Consider the following 21,726-nt stretch of genomic DNA (forward strand, 5'->3'; position numbering starts at 1 on the left):
GACTTGGCTCTTGATGACTCACCACTGCCCACCCCGCTCCTAGGCCGTAGGGGTTGACTGAGATTAGGAACAAAGCCACGTTACTATTCAGGCAGAAGGGGCAAGGGCCAGGGGAAGAAGAAATGGCAGTATTGTTATACAAATGCCCCAAACAGGAGGAGCCACGGCAATCACTGGGACCTTCGCTATAGCATCCTGTCTCTGGCTCTTGGTGAAGCCTCGGGGGTAAGCACCTCTTCTTGGAATACCTTTCCATCTTAGTTCTGGCTTTGAGAAATGGGAGAAGAAACGGAACATTCTCCATAAAAAAGAAAACTAATTGAAATTCACTTTCGGGAAGGCACACCAAGGCCACACAGTGGTACTGAGCCATCCATCAAACCAACCTGAGTAGGATGTCAGCTTCAGACGGCGGGAGGGATGGGGGATGGATGGGAGGCTAGTGGAGCCCATACCACCGTGTGCTTGTACTCAGACTCTGGTCCCTATTACCTGCACCCACAGGTACCTCACTGGGGGATCCCCACCCCTGAAAACAGCTGAGACTCAAAACAAGCCGCTTTTGCCCTGGGCACCTGCCTAAGTTAGCAGGAAAAGATAGCAGACAATGAACCAATTTTTCTTTTTGCCGACTCAACAGGACCTTATGTCGCCTCACTGAAATTAACCTAAAAACACGGATGCACAAATGATCTTTGACACAGGTAGACCCATGGATTAAGATCTGATAGAGATCAACCTGTGGAAACTTTCCCACCTTTCCTTGGCCCCACCCCACCTGCAGCAGGCTGGTTTCAGGCTAAATGAACTCTTCAGGGAAACTGGTACTGAAACGGAGACACCTTGGCAGTGAACCAGCTCGTCATGGCTATAAGATTGTTGAGAAATTCAATACCTGCACATTCACAATTGAGAATGTTTTAAAAACAATCAAGCTAAACTCATGTCAAAGTAATGACAAGCCCCCAGTAACCAATGAGAGGGCTGCTGTCTGGAGGCTGCTGGGGGTACCTCTTTATTGTCCAGTGAGGTTCAGAGATGCCCCAAAACAGGACATACTGGGCTAAACAGAAAAAGCCAGGTGAATATCTCCCACCACAGAGGGATTATACTCCAAAACAGATATGCTTAATTTTAAAGTTATTTTGAGGCAAGATTAAAAGTCATCTTGAACAAATCTGAAGTTGAAAACCCAAACATTTGATTTATAAACATAACAACCTAGAAGAAAAAAAAAAAAAAAGCCCAGGACCACCCCCTCTCTCTCCAGCATGTGCCAGAATGCTCAACGTGGCCATTAGCTGGTTTGGGAGTCTTGGGATGAAGGTTCCCCAAGTAGGCTGTGTGGGGTTCAGTGTGCAGCCAAAGTCTTTGCCACAGGAAACAGAAGATAACTGTGTCCATAACTTGTCCCCTGCAAACCCATCTCTCCTACAGCAACTATCTCCGGGGTCCTGTGGGTCTTACCTAGAAAAGATACACAATGGGAGGTCAAAATCGCCCAAAGCAAATAGAATAGATGGGCTCAGCCGTGTGTTCTTCCTGGGGTGCAGGATGGAGACATTTCCAAGCCACTGAGGCATGGAAAGCCAGACAGGCCAAGCAAACATCAATACCACCAGCATGCTAGAAGCTAATGGACCGCAGAGAGTGCCTCCAACAGGCCCTGACCACATCCATCTGAAGCTGCAGGAGCCCTCCCAGCTCTTCCTGCCCTTGAACTGCTAAAGCATGAAGCCCTCACATGATCAAACAGCACGGCCCATCCTGCAAAGTGGGATGATCAGAGGCTTGGTACACAGGACCCACTGCCGGGACCAAGTCCCGGGGGTTTCAGTTCTGTGACATTTGCAATTTAAAGTGGGCGAGAGAGGCACCCTCACTGCCCGTTTTACACTGTCTTTAGGAAAACGGGCAGTTATTTGTTTAGGCTGTTTGTCTTGTTTTATGCAGATCGGCTTGACACTCAGCAGCTGCTGTGGGTGTTTTTTTCCCCCTTCATATTTTACAGGTGAGTTTTCCCCCTGCTTACTCTAAAAATTAACTGTGTGGAGAGAACGGATATTTCCTAAAAGCCTGATATGCATCTTTGTGATTGATTAGACATAATGACAATTACCAGGAGCAACAGGCTTCAAGTCACCAACAGTAAATGCTGGTACCTCCAACATTCACCCTCACCTCAGCCATTACACTGCTCCAAACCAACCAAGTGTTAGTAGTTAGTGGAGTGTAGTTAACACTAAGTTTGTTTACTGTATTATGTACCATGAGAATAATGAAATATGCTGTGTTTGCCTTCTACAGATAGAGGCATCAGTCCATAGCCACGAGATGGTCTGAACCCTATAGAAAAAAAAAAAAATCATTAAAATATATATATTGTATTTAGCTATTAAAAAACTGACTGCTTATCATCTACTCTGAAGAAACTCCTCTGGAGACCTCAAACAAACATACACACACACACCCAAACCAAAAAAAAAAAAAAAAAAAAAAAAAAGAGAGAGAGAGAGAGAAGAAATTGTATACATATACAGTATAGAGATTTCTTCCTGCAGAAAAGTGCTGATCCAAACCTGCCCAGAGGAAATGAGTTCTTTTTAAACACAAAAAATGCAATCAGGGATAATCAGCAAGTTAACAACACACTTGCAAACACTATGGTCCCTAGAAAGGAAGAATGCCAGCTTCCAATGCCAGTTCTGAGAACAGAACAGATCCTTTGGGCGAAGGAGAAAACAAGTGTTCATGTCAGCTTTCAGGAAGAACTTTCTCCAAAGCCCAGAAGCTCTGGAACAGCAGTCGGCTCCAGGGGGACCTGCTTGTGGTAAGTGCTTCAGTAACCACTGTCCCCAGATGACTCTGTGGGTTGGGGCTGCCTCTACCCCTCTGCCCCATCCCTCCTCCAGTGGACTCAGTGAGCAATAACAGAGGTCAGAAAAGGACTTCTTGCATGCCTTGCATCTCCCTCTCTGGCAATCCACCCACAAGAAGGGAGGTGTGATGGCAGGCCCAGAAGAGGAAAGACGTACTCTTGCGATATCCCATACTTGACCTACAAGGAGGCTCCCAAGAAGATCCCCAAAGTGTCCTGGTCTCCAGCATGTAGCACCTGTGAAATAAACTTTGTTTTGACTTAAAGAAATGTTTTAATACCTGCTAGTAGATAACGTTCGTATCAACCACAGCCTGCTTTAGGAGTTGGGTGGTTTCAGGGAACGTGTAAGGAACATCCACAGACACTATTTTTAATTACAAATCCCAAGGCAGTAGGGTATCACCTGAATGAAGGGATTGTGGGAGTCTGTGCTAAGACACTCACCTGGACCCACCTACCTGACCTCCCTTGACCTGCTGGTTCCCAACTTTAGCTGCACAAGGGAATCACCTGGGGGAGTTAGTACGAGGAGGCAAGAAGTCCCCTCCAAAATGCCCTGTCTACCCATCAGACACCTTCCAGAAAACTGTGGGAGGAGCGGCACAGCTGAAGGACTGGGTTGACAGCAAGGCTGGGTGTGGACCCATAGTCTATCAACCCTCATTCTTTGCACAGGCATTCCTTATATTAGGGACGATAAGGAGAAAGTGAATCGGAGTGTCCCGTCTATTCACAAGGGCCCAATTCTCAAGGGATCAGGAGGGCCATAGACAGCCACTTTGCCCCTTTCTATCTGACTTCTAGCCTTGTACTGATCCTTCAAAGCTTCACCGCGGTGGAAACAGCTGAGCTGGGGCTCAGATCCTATACTCGACTCTATCCAGCTTTTTGAGCAGAGCCAAACATTTGTGTAAGGAAGGAGCCCCTGGTTGAGTAGTCAGGATTCTCTCCTGCTGAGATCTGATGGATTTTTCCATCAAGAGAAAGCCAAGGATTTCTACCACACCCTCGGGGAAAGAGACCCAATTATCTAACTGGCAGCTAAAGAGGCAGGTCAATGATAGAACTGGTTTCCCTCCAGGGGATCTTGATCCTTACCCAAGCCGTCAGGGGTGGGCTCGAGCCTCAGAGGGGTTGAGAATAGGATCCTTACCTTCCGAGCACAGCTTGCCGCCATAGCCGGTGGTAGAACAGTCACAGGTGGGGTGTCCATCCAGGAGAAAGCAGATGCCGCCATTTTCACAGGGACGCTCACCGCAGGGCCCCTCGGCATCCAACTGGACACCCTGGCTTCCCAGAAGCCGGGGCTCTGAGTTGCCGTACTTGAGATCCGAGATTAATCCCTTGAAGCTGGGCATGGCCTGCACCCCATCAAGGGTCAGGGCAGACGGCCGGATGTCGGCGGGAACGCCGCCCAGGAACAGGTCACTGACCACGTCCATGTAGGGCCGCTGGGGCTGCAGCTCCGCGGACCTGCCCTCCCCGTCGAGCACCAGCACGGTGCGCAGGCGGTCGCGGCTCACCATGACGAAGTGCCAGCTGCTGTCGTTCACCCGCTTGCCGGACAGCACGGCGGTCTCCGCACAGTCCATGCTGAGGCGCAGCTGCACACGGCCGTCCACCAGGGAGAGGCAGAGGAAGTCGCAGACGCCGCCATCGTCCAGGTAGAGGAGCAGCCCCGCGGACACGTTGGTCTTGAACTGGAAGCTGAGGTCGCTGCGCGTGCTGGCATCCCAGCGGAGGTAGCGCGCCCACTGGTTGGGGAAGCCCATGAACTCCAGGCCCAGGCAGAGCCCCAGCAGGGATCCCAGCAGGAGGCTCACCTTCAAGGTGAAGAACACCGAGTGCGTGGTGAGGCTCATTCTGGCGAAGGCCCAGGGGCCCGGAGGCGGGCAACAGCCCTCGGGGGGCAATCCCCCCGCCCCACCTCCTTTGAAGTGGAAGGCAGAGAGGAAGAGGAGATGGCTGGGGGACAGAGAACACACAAGAGGGAGGAGGCACACACACACGGAGAGGAGGATGCGGAAGGAGGAAAGAAAACCAGGAAGCCCCTGGTGGGCACCCACGAGCAAGAAGTTCAGTAAGAGACGGAGCAGGGGAAGGCCGGGGCAGCAGTAGAGGAGGTCGCCCAGGCGGGCAGGGGGACAGTGAGGGTGCAGAGTGGGGAGCGGAGTGTCTTTCTCCAAGAAAAGATCTCAGCTATCCAATGTGGATCCGGAGGCCTCGATTTGGGCAGGAGAAAAGTACACGGCGGGCCGGCTGGCGGGTGGAAGCCTTCAGCAATGTCCACCTCCCGGCAGCAGACCCCCAAACGGCCCAGCCAGGGAGGCCGGGGAGAGGGCTGGGGTCAGGGGGGCCGTGATGGAGGAGGAGTGAGCAGTCAGGTGAGCCAGGCACAAGGCAGAAACAGGCCCAGGACCAGCCCTGAAGGTCGACCTCCTAGCAGCACAGGGCCGCGGGGAGGGGAGCAGCCGGAAGTTGAGAGCTCAGGCAGAGCAGGGCCCGGGGCCGAACGGAAGTGGACTCAGGCTTCATGGTGCGGGCTAGAGGCGGGCTGGCCCGTAACCTGCCTCCCAGGACTCCAGAGAAAAGACCTGCAGGAAGGAGAGGGGGAGAAGGAAAGAAAGATTAGGGCTCTGTGTCAGGAAAATACTGCGCCCTATTTCACAAATATTGATGGCGTGCTGACTGCGAGCCCAGCTACTCTAGTGAGTCCCAGAGCGCTTGGTGCTTTAAGCGGCAGGGAAGGCCCAGGGTCTTTCACAGCCATGTCAGGACCCCAGACTCAGCTCCTAACGATGCACTCAGGTTTTCCGCGTGCAAAAAGAGTATCAAACCTGCCAAGCCATATCAGCACATTTTTACAATGTTCATATCACAGGGTCACGTGGCCAAAATTTATTTTTCAGGTATGTGCTAACATTTTAGATACTCATACACACATGCAGTTTTAACTTGTTTACCTACTAAAAGACATGAACATGACAGTGATTTTTTGTTTGTTTTAGATTTTCCTTCTCATTTTGCCAAGCCAATGTCTGGTGTAGGCAGCTGAAGACAGATCCTCACCTTTACATTTTGAGGGAATTATTTATAGGAGTCAGTGAGAATAAACTAGAAGGTGGGTAATGAGCAAAAAACACTCATCTCTTAACTAAATGTTGGAGAAAAGGTCTTGTTGAGGGGAGCGGGGAAATGTGCTTTGAACCTTTGAAAAAAAAAAGGCTGAGTATATCCTAGTTCTTGTATATGGAACTTTTGAGAAAATTTCTTAACTTATTTGAGTTTCTATTTTCTCACTCATAGAGAATGTAATAATAGCCTTTTTACAAAGTTGGAGACAGGATTCAATGCAATCATGTATTAGAAGATTCTAGCATGAGACTACTGCCACAGTAGGGGAACAATGAATGCTACCTCTTCCTTATTTGTAAGGAAGGATGAGAAGGAAGGATCGCTGGTGTATGTCTATATGTGTGAGTGTGTGTATATCTGCCAAGGGGGACAGTATATTAAAACATACATTTTTAAATTAAAAAAAATAACGAATGAACAACAAATGAATAGTTAAGGAATGCCACAGACCTAGAGCATATCATGCTTGTTTTATACTGATTGTAAATGCACCAGGACCCAGTTAAGGGGTGGCCGACTGAAGGCAGCCTTTGGTCACAGGGCTGAGAGGAGACTTCTCTGTTCGCATGAGAGCAATGAGTTTAATTTTCAAGAGTTATGCAAGTTGCTGCTTATTAATTGGCATGCTTGATAATTCACCATAGTTGCTGTCAGACCACTGTCTACTATGTTTATGATGGCTGCATTAGCAAAGCTAGTTATTACTCATCCTTTGAAGAGGAAAACGCTGTTCCTTAAGCAGGAACAAACACCTATTTCCAGTGAACACACAGCCCACCCAAAAAGAGGCTGATTAAATCCATGATAAGGAAAGCCTCTGTGGTATAAAACGTCCTGTACACACAGTGTTTCCCAAAGCGTGGCATGGGCGCCTCCAGGGGTGTGAGGAAGTCTTAACTGGAACATGATCATAGCATGTGCCAACACATGCAGGCTTCACACAAGCACAAGCCAAACCAACGCTCAAAATGCCAGCAGTTTTTGGACCCCCCTGGGGCTTCCCTGGTGACTCAACAGGTAAAAGAATCCACCTGCAATGCAGGTGCTACAGGAGACATGAGATCAATCCCTGAGTCAGAAAGATCCCCTGGAGGAGGACATGGCAGCCCACTCCAGCATTCTTGCCTAGAGAATCCCATGGACAGAGAAGCCTGGCAGGCTACAGTCCAGAGGGTCACAAAGAGGTGTCCATGACTGTAAGTGACTTAGCATGCATGCACGGTGGTACAGTGGATAAGAATCTGCCTGCGGATACAGGGGAGGCAGTTTGGATCCCTGGTGTGGAAAGATTCCACAAGCTCCAGACAACTAAAGCCCGTGCACCGCAAACGCTGAGCCCACACTCTGGAGCATGTGAGCTGCAACTACAGAGCCCACGTGCTCTAGAGCCCGCAAAAAAAAAAAAAAAAACAGCAGTTTTTGAGCTGGTTGATGACACTTTAGTAGCACGAAATCAGCTAAGCTAGAATATTTACACCACAGAAATAGGCAAACATCACAAATCAGAATCTGAGAAGATGAGATTTAAGGAAAGCCTTGAAGGAGGATGAGAGAACTAGCTATGTAAATGTCTGGGAAGAAGCTTCCAGAAGGACTAGTGCAAACACTAGGGCACTAGTGCAACATCCCAGGGGAGAAGAGAGACCCTTGTGCCCAAAGAGGGCTTCTTCTGCTCCTAATATCTGCCATGTATACATAATTTTTTAATCAAAAATTTAAAAATTAATTTATTTTAATTGGAGGCTAATTATTTTACAATATTGTAGTGGTTTTTGCCATACATTGACATGAATCAGCCATGGGTGTATATGTGTTCCCCATCCTGAATTTTTTAATCAAGTTTTTGAAAAGGGACCACTTTTAGGGAATGTGCTCAAAGGACAGCTGCTTTCCTATCGCTCCCTCCATCATGCATCTGATCTAGAAGAGTAGGGAGCAAGGCAGACATGATGAGCAAAAAGCCCAGGCCTCTCCAACGAAGTATCCCACACTGGGCAATATCAATGAGCCGAGAACATAAAGATCACATGGCACGGATGGAGCCCATGGTGTCTGAGCTCCAGAGGCTTGGGAAAGTGTTTTCTCAGTGACACTACCCCTGGCTGCCGCACCTCCTTCTCTACTTCCCCTCCTGCCAGTTTAGACCTAGGAGTCTAGCTCAGGCAAGGCCCAGGCTCAGGTGGCTTCAGCCAGTGGGACCCCCTTGGTGGAAGGCAAGGACATGGAGACAGAGGGCCCAATGACATGGATGAGCAGGCACATGGGAGTCCCTCTAAACGGATGGCCCCAGAAGCTTTGGACTGATTGAGATGTCAACCCTCTGGGCCTCAGAAAGTCACTTGTGTGTCTGCAGAAATTAAATGACTTGCTCAGTTCGATCTAACTACTTATTGAGCTCCGATTCATCCAGTCGCTCCTGGATCTAAGCAGAAGAAGACACGGTCCTTGCCTTAGGGGCGTCACAAAGTAGTGGGGCAATGTGTACTTTAGAGACAAAACCAGAACAATAAGAGAGTCCACGCTATGAAATCTCCCTGGGGGCACAGACTGCTTCACTCTGGTGCTGCCCCAGGACCTTGGCTCCCATCGAGTGGGAGCTCGAGACACATGTATAGAAAGAATGAACAATAAAAGAAGCTGAAGAGCATCCTTGAGGATCATTTGTGTTTCATGCAGTGACCTCTACACCTCTGTTTCATACAATGACAGCAATCCTGCACCTCCAGGCTTCCCTGAATGCCAGGCTCAGATGACCCCTCAGGACAAAGCAGCACATGCCAAGTGATCTGGGGTAACACATGAGTTAGGAAGTAGGCTGCCTAGGACCACTCCCTGTGCAGAGGATCATGGGAATTTACCCCATCTGCTTTGGGGTGGTCACTCAACCCTGCCTGATGAGCCTCGTCCATCAGATTGACCATCCTCCCCTCCTGCCCAGACCAGCACTGGAGATACCGATAGTCCCCTGCCTGCATTGTGGGGAATCAAAAAAGCTAACGGGAAAACCAAGCTTTTTTCCCCTTCCACAGGCGCTAGGCAGAATCTGATTTCAGGACTGGTAGCATCAGAATCAGGTTAACCCAATTCTCTCCTAAAGTTCTTATATTGCTTTCTTGGACCGTGGACCTTCCTGTGACCTCTGGGAAACTGTTGCAGTAGCCCAGGCTAGAAATGACCTTCCATTTAATATCAAAGGCCTCAAGCCAACTGCCCCAAGCGTCCACCCTTAAGCCTTCTTTAACCCTCTCCTGGGGCTGTGCTAGGCTCGAGAAATGGGGAAATGGGAGTCAGGGAGCCCCCTCTACTGGTCAGCCAACTGCTCCCCTCTCCTGAGCCACAGGAGGGCCCAGACAGCCACAGAGGCAGGGAGTTTGCTCCAATGCCTATGTGGAAGGCCCAGGCTGGTGCAGAAGCTCAAAATGCTTGTCTGCTGTCTGAGAACCGAGCAGGAGAGGGAAAGTGAGTGACATTATCTAATTGCCAGCTAATCTACATAATTATCGAACGGCATACTTCTTACGTGGGGTTAGCATCTTTGCAAATGTCTCATGATCCGGCTGCTTGGAAGACAGAAGGGCCCCCACACGACTCCAACACATGGACTATTTACCACTGGCACAACGCGAAAGATCCGGCTGCCATGTGGCCTTCCACTGCCTCCCTATAGTTCCTCTGCTTCCTTGAGACAGATTCAGAGGAAAGTGGGGCCTGTATTGAGAACCACAGACGGTGGAAAGGTGTGATGAAGGCTGTCTTCAAAGCTTCAGACTGGGCTCATCAGTTCCTCCTCTGGATCCTCCCATCAGCATCCCTCTAAAGTCCCTCATCAGGACTAGAAAGTCCCTCATCAGGACCAGAAAGTCCCGATGATGGCTCTCTGTTGGTTCTACTTGCCTCCCTTTCACCATACCCTTTGACCCACTTTGAAGGTAAAATGACTTTCACCACCAGTCTTGGTCCAGGTCATTTAGGTGGGGTTCATCCCAACCCCAGATCTTGGGACCCAGTTTAGCCAATTAGGACATTGCAAACTCCTGCCACAGTGATTAGTTTAGGGATGGGTTTGTCACCCCAACTGAGTCAAATTAGAGTTTACACTGGAACTTTTACTGGAATACTGGGGGAAGGACCCTCTTTTTTTTTTTAACCTCATTGTCAAACGATTAGAGTGACATCAGAATTGATGAGAGATAGCACTGTTACTAGTCAAGATAATCTTCTCTAAAAATGAAGACAACAAAGAAAGAGAGTCAAGAGATGGATAGAGATGTATTTCCAGTGATGTTTCAGCACCTAGATGTAGCCAGACCTGAAGCCCAAAGGATCCTGGTTTCATCTCACGAACCAAAACTTCCTTTTTTCTTTTTTGCTTAAGCAATTTTGGGTTGGGTTGTAACCGGGAGTTCTGAATAACATGTGCTAGACCTTGGGGCTTCCCTGGTGGCTCAGAGGTTAAAGCGTCTGCCTGCAATGCAAGAGACCTGGGTTCGATCCCTGGGTTGGGAAGATCCCCTGGAGAAGGAAATGGCAACCCACTCCAGTATTCTTGCCTGGAGAATCCCATGGACAGAAGAGCCTGGTGGGCTATAGTCCACGGGGTTGCAAAGAGTTGGACATGACTGAGCGACTTCACTCACTCAATGCTAGACCTTAAAAAATCTATTACAACATATCAAGAGAAGCTTCCATTTCACATGGCCACCCATGCCTGTGAGGACTCCCTGTAACTTGGGAGACATGTCGGATTTCTCACCCCTACCAGCAATGCTCTAGAGATCAAATTGCCAACATCCGCTGGATCATGGAAAAAGCAAGAGAGTTCCAGAAAAACATCTCTTTCTGCTTGATTGACTATGCCAAAGCCTTTGACTGTGTGGATCACAAGAAACTGTGGAAAATTCTGAAAGAGATGGGAATACCAGACCACCTGACCAGCCTCTTGAGAAACCTATATGCAGGTCAGGAAGCAATAGTTAGAACTGGACATGGAACAACAGACTGGTTCCAAATAGGAAAAGGAGTACGTCAAGGCTGTATATTGTCACCCTGCTTATTTAACTTCTATGCAGAGTACATCATGAGAAACACGGGACTGGAAGAAACACAAGCTGGAATCAAGATTGCCGGGAGAAATATCAATCACCTCAGATATGCAGATGACATCACCCTTATGGCAGAAAGTGAAGAGGAGCTAAAAAGCCTCTTGATGAAAGTGAAAGAGGAGAGTGAAAAAGTTGGTTTGAAGCTCAACATTCAGAAAACGAAGATCATGGCATCTGGTCCCATCACTTCATGGGAAATAGATGGGGAAACTGTCAGACTTAATTTTGGGGGGCTCCAAAATCACTGCAGATGGTGACTGCAGCCATGAAATTAAAAGATGCTTACTCCTTGGAAGAAAAGTTATGACCAACCTAGATAGTATATTCAAAAGCAGAGACATTTCTTTGCCAACTAAAGTGCGTCTAGTCAAGGCTATGGTTTTTCCTGTGGTCATATATGGATGTGAGAGTTGGACTGTGAAGAAGGCTGAGCACCGAAGAATTGATGTGTTTGAACTGTGGTGTTGGAGAAGACTCTTGAGAGTCCCTTGGACTGCAAGGAGATCCAACCAGTCCATTCTGAAGGACATCAACCCTGGGATTTCTTTGGAAGGAATGATGATAAAGCTGAAGCTCCAGTTCTTTGGCCACCTCATGCGAAGAGCTGACTTATTGGAAAAGACTCTGGTGCTGGGAGGGATTGGGGACAGGAGGAGAAGGGGACGACAGAGGATGAGATGGCTGGATGGCATCACGGACTCAATGGACGTGAGTCTGAGTGAACTCCGGGAGTTGGTGATGGACAGGGAGGCCTGGCGTGCTGCGATTCATGGGGTCGCAAAGAGTAGGACACAACTGAGCGACTGAACTGAACTGAACTGAACCACCAATGTTCTACACCCACCCTGCCCATGTCCTTGGCAAAAGCAGAGGATGTGGGCATGCTCTATCTCCAGGTGCTTTGAAGGGGGTTGCAGGTTCATTTTTGCACAATGGCGTCAGAGATTCACTGTCAACCAAACTATGTCCCTCTTGACACTACACCAGTAGGCCAGCCCCTCACACTGAGTACTCTCGATCTTAATTCTACAGCAGACTCTACTTCAGGAAGTGGGGGAGGTGAAGGCATGAATTCTCTCCAAGACATGAACGTAATTCAGGGTAGTGATGAAGAACATGGGCTTTGGCACCAGACAGAGTTGGATTTAAACTCAGACTGTCATTACCATAGCTATTTAGCCTTGGGCAACTCTCTGAGTCTTTGTTTATTCATCAGAGAGAGAAGGAGAGAGAATGATAATATACCTATCTTGTAGGGTAGTTTTGGACTTTATTAAACTTTAAAATGTATAGCAGTATAACTACTTTCTGAAAATTGCATGGCAGTAGCTACTAAAGCTAAATATTTTTGTTCCACGACTCCACAATTCCCCTCCTGGGACTCCACAATTCCAATACCAACAGAAATGCTTACGTATGTCCAACCCAAGTCATGCACAAAAATTTTCATAACAACACTAGTCATAATAGCCGAAACCTAGAAAATAACCCCATGTTCCTCTGCAGTAGAATGAATTAGTAAATTGTCATCTATTCCTGCAAAATGCCATGCAGCCCTGAGAATGCCTGGTCCTATGTCCAGATAGTCACATGGATGCATCTCACAGAAGAGTGTATATCCTACATGTTTCGTTTATACAAGGAACAAATCGAGGCAAAGAACTCATCCTCTATTGCTATATGTCAGAAGAGTGGTTACTCTCAGGGAATTAATGAGTGGAAGAGGGCAAAGCGGGTCAAGTAGTTCTGTTTCTGGATAAGAGTGGCATTGCCCACGGTGCTTAGTTTGGGAAAAGGCATCAACAGGGCTGCACATTGATGACTTGAGCTCTCACCTCTTATCTATGTGATACTTCACTGAAAACAATACACTTTCTGATACGTAGCATGTGCTCATTTATTATTTTATTTGTCATCTGAAGGAGAGTTTTAAAAGAAACATATTACTGGTTTCCATTTGGAGCTGAAACTCCTTCCTTACAAATCCCTAAGTTAACACCAATCTCTTATCTAGGAAAATACGGGCAGACCGGGAGAACACCATCCTTCTCTCTCCCCAGGCCACTTCATACCCCAGTTCTCCCTTTCACGATTTTTCACATCTAAGAGTCTCATCCCTCCTCACGTCTTCTCCTTTCCTGTGACATCTGCTGAGCTGCTTTGGTCTCGAGGTACCTCCACCACCAGGCTCACCCTATCCTGGTTTGCTGTCCCTGCCCTTCAGGGAAAGGTCTGAAGATCTCAATTCCAGTCCATCAAGGGCATTAAAGTTTATGTTGTGCTGAAAAGGGAACAGAGGGTGGAAGAGAAGAGACTTTTGTTTTAAAGTCTTGAACTATAGCACTTCTTGAGATACTAAGTTTTCTGTAAGAACTAAGACCTAGTCACATCAGACTAAAATAAATTCCTTTTCTGGGAATACTCATCAATGACAGTAGAGACACAGTGGAGTTGTATATGGACTTCTGCTGATCTTTTGGGAAAGTTTCTCATGTTATGAGGGATGTAAGGTGGACAGAACCACAAAGACTTGTCACTGGCTAAACAGCAGCATTCAAAGATGGTGTGGTGGTTAAAGGCTTGGGGAGGCAGGCTCTCATCTAAGGTCAAGCCCTGGATGAAGGGCTTGATTCATATTCATCAAGAGCCTGGACGAAGAGGGAAGGGCCGTGGGAACAGAAGCCCACTCACCAACTGGTCATGGTTGTGAATGAACTGACACTGAGAATTAGAATGTGCGATCTCTCTTCCAATTGAAGGCTGCCTCAAACCCCTAAGGCTCCTGGTATTGTTGAGTTGGCTCTGTACATCCAAACACTTTGGTACTGCAAAGGTTCAAGAGGTCACAGTACGCTTGAACCACAGCCTGTGTCTAACAAGAGGAAGTCTAACGGAGATAAAATGGAAAGTTAGACAACTTGATCCTCCAAAATAAACAACCCATGAGGATACAAGGTACAATTTCTAACTATATAGGAGACAAGAATTGAGGAATGACACAGACAAGAGGTTTTATGGTTGCCAGATAACCAAATGCAATTTTAGACTCCCTTAATTATGATATAACTTGTAAGAAAAAGGACATGAATATCGTGTCAATTTGGTACTAGTCATTAGATTTTTATTCTGAGCTCCACTTTTTGAGGTGAGTTAGAGGGTAGTGAATTGGAAGGAAGTCCTTTGTTTGAAATTTTTAAGATCATGGAGCGCCCACGCTGTAGATATATCACATTTTGTAAATAACTCTAACCCTGCAAGGTACTGTTATACCCAGTAGAAAGGAAAGTGTGTGTGTGTATTAGTTACTCAGTCATGTCTGACTCTTTGTGAGCCCACGGACTGTAACTGGACAGGCTCCTCTGTCCATGGGAGAATACTGGAGTGGGTTGCCTTTCCCCTCTCCAGGAAATCTACCCAAGCCCAGGTCTCCTGCATTGTAGGCAGATTCCTTACTGTCTGAGCCACCAGAGAAGCCCAGAGAGGAGAGACGTGAGACCAAATGATGTAAAGAGCTAGACCAAAGGTGAGAAGTTGGATCTGCCTAGTATGGGCTTGATAAGGCAGAGGTCAATCTGTAAGGTCCAAATAGAATACAGGTATTAGACTGAGTACCCCTTTCACAGAGGTTAAAGGCATGGCCTCTGGAGCCGGACCTCCTGAGTTCCAATCTCAGATATACTACTTGCTTCCTGTGTGACCTGGAGCTAGTCACTTACCCTCTCTGAACCGCAGTTTCCTCATCTATAAAACAGAGTTAAAAGTGAGTTACCATGGTGGGGCACGTGATAAGGGTAACCCCCAGAGCAGTGCTGGGCACGGTACATGCTAGTCGCCGCTGCTGCTGCTGTTACCGTCTGCCTCGGGGTTACTGTCAGCCTCGGTGTCAGCCTAGCAGCAGGTGCCTCACCTGGTCCGCTCAGGAGGAGTAGCGTGGACAGATGGTCGTCTTTTTAAACCTCATCCCATGACACAGACAATGTTAAGAGTCACACCTGAGTCTCTTTGTGTGAGGAACCTGTGAAGTACCAAAGTGTTTGGATGTACTCAACAATACCAAGAGCAGAAGCCCCAAGGGTTTGAGGCAGTCTTAAATTGGAAGAGAGATCCCACTGCCCTCAAGGATAGAACTCTGCCCAGTGAATGGAAGTTCTAGAGAAAGTGGTTATGTCTCTGCCTTACACACAGACCACCTCCAGATGAAGTGAACTACCCCGTCACTGGAGATGTCCCAAAAGAGATGGGACGCTCTTTGGAGTCGCGTGTCCAGTATGATCTTGATCTTTGTATGAGGTGCAGCAGAGTCCAGAAGAACAAAAGATGACTCTGGCATAGTGTGGCCAGGGCAGGATTCTCAAGGGAGGGGGACTCACATGGAAACTTGAAGGACACGGGGCTTAGGCAACTGAAGAGAAGTCTGCTGTGGGGAAGAACACCAGCCCAGTGGTCAGATCCAGGCTCTGTCTTTCCACTAACTACTGGGCAAGTGACCATGTGGGAAACTCTGTGAGCTCTCCAGTTTTTGTTTCTTCTCTTAAATTAGAGGGAACGATGAATACACCTCCCAGGATGGTGTGAACACCCAAGGAAGTAAAAGCTATACAACCTAAGGTAATAATCGTGCCTTCCTACCATGCGGACACTCTTCTAAAGTTCGCACCCAAAGTAACTCATGACATTAGTCTCTTGCCCCCCTACCACTTCTGCGCCATCAGGGCAGTCCTGAGTTTTCTAGCGGGCCAAACCCAAGCACAGCAAACTCTTCCCCCCTATCACAGAACTCAGGCCTTGCAAGGAGCTGAGGGGTTCCCCAACATCCCAGGTGCAGCCAGGACCTCGAGAGGCTGCGGTCACTCCCCCTGCTCACCTCCTCCCTCCCCCCATCCCCTCCTCGCCCAACCAGCGGGCTTTCCAAGCCATGGCTCGGAAGCCATCTGGCTGCTGGGAGAGTTAATAATTTATAATGAAGATAATCACCCTTCAAGATCCTTGCCTCTTGGGACCATTAAAAAGGACTCAGTTGGGAGTCAGTGAGTTCTTTACATGAGGGGACAGGGAGAAGGGGAGAGGGGAGGGCGGGATGGGGGGAGGAAACAGCGAAGAGAAAGGGAGGGGGAAATCAGCTGGGTGCTCAGCTGACCTTGCCCCCCTAACGGAGGCAGGGAGGGAGGAAAATTATTCAATCCAAGAGGACAATCTTATCCAGCTTTCGCAGCACCAGCCCAGCAAGAGTGCCATTTATGGGGCTTTTCTTCTAGCCAACTCTCTCTGCACAAAGAGAAAAAAAATCAAACACATGCAAGAGATGGGGAGAGAGGTGCAGACGAGGGAGAATGAGCCTGCCCAGCAATCACGTCTGGGGCTGCTGGGACGGCGCTTCTCTGTTCTCTTTCCAGGGCACAGTGAGGCCCCCACGGTGCTAATTATTCCCATTACTTGACAAATTCTCCATTAACAAAGCAAGTAGGGCCAGAGCTGGCGGGGGTAAAGCAGAAAGGACTCACAGAAGCTCTGGGCAGACTCGAGAGGTGCAGACCCAGACCAGAGGGTCCCCAGCTTCATCAGGGGGCAAATGCAGGGCCTGGCACAGCCCCATCTGTAGGATACATCTTGGAGGTGTGGGGTGCAGACTGGCTTCCTGCTGTGTAAAGCGATGGAGGTGGGTGGAGGAGCACGTGAGGGCGGGGACAGGGAATGCCTTCTCTAGGAAGGATGATAATGGGGTGGGCACTGAGCCCAGAGGTCTGGGGCGGGCTGAAGACAGCCTCTCTCGGAAGAAGACAGAGCTGATCAGTGCGTTCAGGTCCAAGGCAATGGCAGTTTGATCCTCCAATGAGTTTGGAAAGGCTCACCATTCTCCCGGCGCACACGTCTTATAATAATAGCAGCAGCCACATGTATCCGTAGGCTTCCCTGGTGGCTCAGACGGTAAAGCGTCCGCCTGCAATGCGGGAGACCCGGGTTCGATCCCTGGGTTGGGAAGATCCCCTGCAGAAGGAAATGGCAACCCACTCTAGTATTCTTGCCTGGAGAATTCCATGGACAGAGGAGCCTGGAGGGCTACAGTCCATGGGGTTGCAAAAGAGTCAGACACGACTGACCGACTTCACTTCACTTTATACCTATCAGTAGCAATCACAGCAAGCACATGGATCGCACTCGCTCTGTGCAAGGCACTACCCCAAGAACGTTACACTTGGTGCTATTTCACTTTTACCAAAAACTCTAACAAGTGGTAACTATTATTATTCCTATTTTATAGATGAGTAAACTGAGACCCCCAAGAGAGTAAATAATTTTCCCAAAGTATAAAGGCTCAGATGGCAAAGAGTCCGCTTGCAATGCAGGAGACCCAGGTTTGATCCCTGGGTTGGGAAGATCCCTGGAGGAGGACATGGCAACCCATTCCAGTATTCTTGCCTGGAGAATCCTCTGGACAGAGGAGCCTGGTGGTCCATGGGGCTGCAAAGGATTGGACACAACTGAGCATGCACGCACACACACACACACACACACACACACACACACACACACAAATTGTTAGCAACCCTCATACTCTGTCCTGTAGAGAGACATGAACACCTGGAGGGTGAAAGAGATAAAGGGAAGGTAGTGGCAAGGAAAAGACACAGCTAAAGGGCATTCTTGGGACCCTCCCAGATCAGGGCAACTTATTAGCAGCTTCGGAGCTTTGAAGGAAGGTGGGTACAGTGCCTGGCACAGAGTCAGTCATAGCTAAATGTTTGCTAATTCCACTAAGGTGAGGAAGCAGACAGAAACCAGAAGAATTCAAGGGAGAGACCTCTGGATCAGACCACTGGCAGATCAGATCTGGTATTTCATTCCTGACAGTGTAACAGGCACAGCTGCCCCCCACTGAAGTTCAAGAATGTCAGAGCTTAAGAAGACAGTGAAAATCACTTGATTCAAACCCCTCATTCTGTAGACAAGAAAGGGAGGGAGGAAGGAGCCTGGGTGGGGAAGCTAGTGACCAAGATGTCACCACTGGGCAGTGCAGAAGAGGCATTAGACCCTAGGGCTCTGGACCCTTTGTCCAGGGATCTTTCCATGAAAGCAACAGCTTTCCCTTCTTAGATCATCAAGATCCTTATTTCTTCCAAAAGAAGAAAACATAATGCATCAAAACCCAAAAGATGACATTGAAATGCAGAGTTGCTCTGTAGAAGTGGAAGGTGAAATCTCCTTTTCCTCCACCTTGACTTATGGAGTGGTTCTCAAGATTTTATCATCAAAACCTGTAGAGTCCCAAAGAACAGTTTCAAAACCACTGCATCATATCAACCTCAACATATAATGGGCTATCTCTAAGAGCTCCCACTGTCCCCTCAGAAAGTCACAAAGAAGCCGTCATTTATACAAACTTTTCTGGAGCAGATTTGCCTTCTTATTCATACTAGCTTGGGACTAAGTACTGTAATTACTGAAGCCTTCACAGAGGCTAGCATCAGTATACCAGTGACAGGACACATTCCTCCAAGTTACCAACCTCTGCATGAAAGGGCTGCCTATTATTTGTCTTGAGTTTCTCTGCAGCAAATTTCAAGTGATGTCCCAGCCACACACACCACCCCCACCCCCACCCCGACCCCCGCTCTGGTATTCTGGAATTCTTTCTAAGAGCTAGACTATAGAGTCACACAGAAACAGATTCTTATCCCAGCTTCACCACTTAGGAACTCTGTAAACTTTGGCACTTACTTAATCCCTGTGAACCTCAGTCCTCTCATCTGTAAAACAAACTTTCCTCTGGAGCAGGAACTGGCAACCCACTCCAGTATTCTTGCCTGGAGAATTTCATGGAAGAGGAGCCTGGTGGGCTACAATCCATGGGGTCGCATAGAGTCAGACACGACTGAGCAACTAACGCATGCACATCAAGTCTTGTGAGCGCTCAGTGAAGGGGGCAGAGTGTGTGCACATAGAGCTCCCAGCAGAGACTGGGCCACAGAAAGTGTTCAATACCTGTCAGGTGTTCCAGCGCCATCATCGCTACTTCTCTGTTTGTCTTATTCACATGATTCTAGTATCAATGGCCAAACTTCTTCACCTTTCTATCTCTAGACCCTTGGCCGTCTAACATTACTACACCTGACATCAAGCCCAGACACATGGCTTGCTTCGGCCGGATGGGATGTTAGCAAAAATGACATGAACAGAGGCTTGGGAAGTAGTTTTACATTTTCTTCTCGCTCACTCTTGTTCCTCTGCCATGAGAACATGCCCGAGCTCACCTCCTAAAAGATGAGACATGTAAAATAGAAGTGATTCACTGCAAAAAGCCCCAGTTCTGAGGCAGCTAAAGAAAGAAAGCCCAAGTTCTTAGCTCCAAATTTACTGTGAGTCCTTAACAGGGACCCTCCAAGCCTGTGAAGCCCATGATACGGTCCTGCCTCACTGTCACTGCCTTGTCTGAAGGACATCACCACAGTGAAGCAAAAAGGTGGGTGCCTGGTGAGCGCCCAAGCTTAGTGGTATGTCAAGTCAGTGGATCAGCACAGCTTCTGCACGCTGGGAGCAGAGAATGTAAAACAGGCAATACGCATGGACACTGTCTTGCATAACATGCACGAACCAGACAGACAGACACTAAGTGCCTAGGAAAGGGAAAGTCACTCAGTTGTGTCCGACTGTTCGCAACCCCATGGACTGTAGCCTGCCAGGCTTCTCTGTCCATGGGATTCTCCAGACCAGAATACTGGAGTGGGTAGACATTCCCTTCTCCAGGGGATCTTCCCAACCCAGGGATCGAGCCCAGGTCTCCCACATTACCGCTGGATTCTTTACCATCTGAGCCACCAGGGAAGGCCGATAGCAATCTCATAAGGCTTGTTTAAAAATAGTACACACTAATGTGTGTAAAGTACCTAAGAGTTTATAAAACACTCTCATCTAACCCTTATAGCAACAAGTAAGGTATCCATTTTTTCAACTCTCTTTATATATGGAAGAAACTAAAGCTCAGAGAGAGAATGTGGCCTTGTTAAGGTCCATAGAACCAGTAAATTCAGGCCCTTGAACAGTAAGTCATATGTTTCTATCATTATGTAACACTGATTAACACTAAATCACTATTTCTGGGATTTGTTAGATACAGAAGGTGACTACATGAATTCTCCCTTCACAGGTCCACAGTACGCTTCACTAATCAATCACAGAACCTTTCTATTAAGGAGGATGGAGCCTCAGACTCCCTCTCAACCCAACAATCCACCCATACATCAACTATAACATCCTTATTAAATGAAACCTATGGGCTCATCCTGCAGTAATTAAACACACTGGATGGCATAAAATGGACTCATCTATGCCACACTTTGTCTCACAACAGATAATGAGTTACTACATAATGACAAACTTTTCATCTATGGTACTAATCCAAGATTTGCAATCATTCAGATGCAGTTTTCATCATCCTCAAAAGGTAGAAAGTTTCAGTGGCATTTTCCTCTACAAAGTTCTAGGTTTAACTTAAAAATATTTGGAAATTTCTAAATTAAAAAATCAGTATTACTTTCAAACACAAGGCTCTAAATAGTCTGTCAATGTGGCTTCACTTTAGGGCTCAGTGAATAATTCTGTAATGTTTATGGTCTTTTGCTTATGATACAGTATTACACGATTGGGACTACCTCTAATTTTGCATTAATTTTCCCACTTTACTTATTAGTACCTATTTACAGCTTAACTTTAAAAAATCTGCTATGTTTGAAAGATAACAAAGTTACATCTCTTCTTTAAAATACTCCACCTCTCGAAGCCAGACTGGGCTTTTGTTTTTCTAAGCTAAGGAAGACTTTTCATAACCAGAAAGGTGAGAACCTAAGAGAAGGTGACCAGAGGGAGTTAAGAGACCATCATCTTCTTTTCATTCAACATAATTCATGCTTATTCATGCATTCAACAAACCTCCAATAAACACCTGCTACTTACCAGGAACCACATAAGGGCCTGGACTCTCAAAAAACAAACAAACAAACAAAAAAAAAAAACCCAGCCAGAGCTTAGGGAGTGAGGGGAGATAAGCATGCAAGCAACAATCACAATGGGAGGTGATGGACTTTAGATGTACGACTGTTACATGAGCAAAAAAGATGGAGCCAATGACTAGTCGAGACGTAGAAGAAGACTTCTGAACTGCACTCCAAAGATTGAGGGGTTCTGTTAGGTCATATGGGGATGGTATGCCAGCAGAAGGAAAAGCATGAATAAAGGTAGATAGAAGTCAAAGATCATGGGATACTCAGGAAATAATACCAAGTTCTACGTGGCTGGAATGTAGGGTGGGTAGGAGGTAAGGGGGGAAAAATGTAAAGCTCAAAAGCCATGTTGGAGGCAGAGTTCAAAGGTCTTAGGTGCCAAGTTGAGAGACTTTTTAACAGAGAGAATGAGATAAAGTCTGCACATTACAGGTATTAGTTTTAAAAGGAAGACATGAAGACACAGAGAGACCAATTAAGATGCGATTGCTTTTATCCAGAAGGTATGGAAAGAGCCTGAACTTGATCCCTATTCCTAGTTCTTAACCATCCATGGCCATTCCCCACACACTTGAACAGCCTGCCAACACCAGAGACCACATCCTATCCATGT

The 21,726-nt window shown here is 47.5% G+C and overlaps 1 protein-coding gene across 8 annotated transcripts in view; it reads right to left on the reverse strand.

The window, feature by feature from the left end:
- NRXN3 (neurexin 3) overlaps positions 1 to 21,726 on the reverse strand; it is a 1,815,686-nt gene that overhangs the window by 1,735,756 nt on the left and 58,204 nt on the right. For all 8 annotated transcript variants that reach the window (XM_018053902.1, XM_018053908.1, XM_018053900.1 and 5 more), the window contains exon 2: positions 4,035 to 5,475. In XM_018053902.1, the coding sequence (XP_017909391.1) occupies positions 4,035 to 4,743 (709 nt within the window). In that variant the 5' untranslated portion in view covers positions 4,744 to 5,475. The remainder of the gene's footprint in view (positions 1 to 4,034; positions 5,476 to 21,726) is intronic.

Source organism: Capra hircus, chromosome 10 (assembly GCF_001704415.2).
Source record: "Capra hircus breed San Clemente chromosome 10, ASM170441v1, whole genome shotgun sequence".
Taxonomy (NCBI): domain Eukaryota; kingdom Metazoa; phylum Chordata; class Mammalia; order Artiodactyla; family Bovidae; genus Capra; species Capra hircus.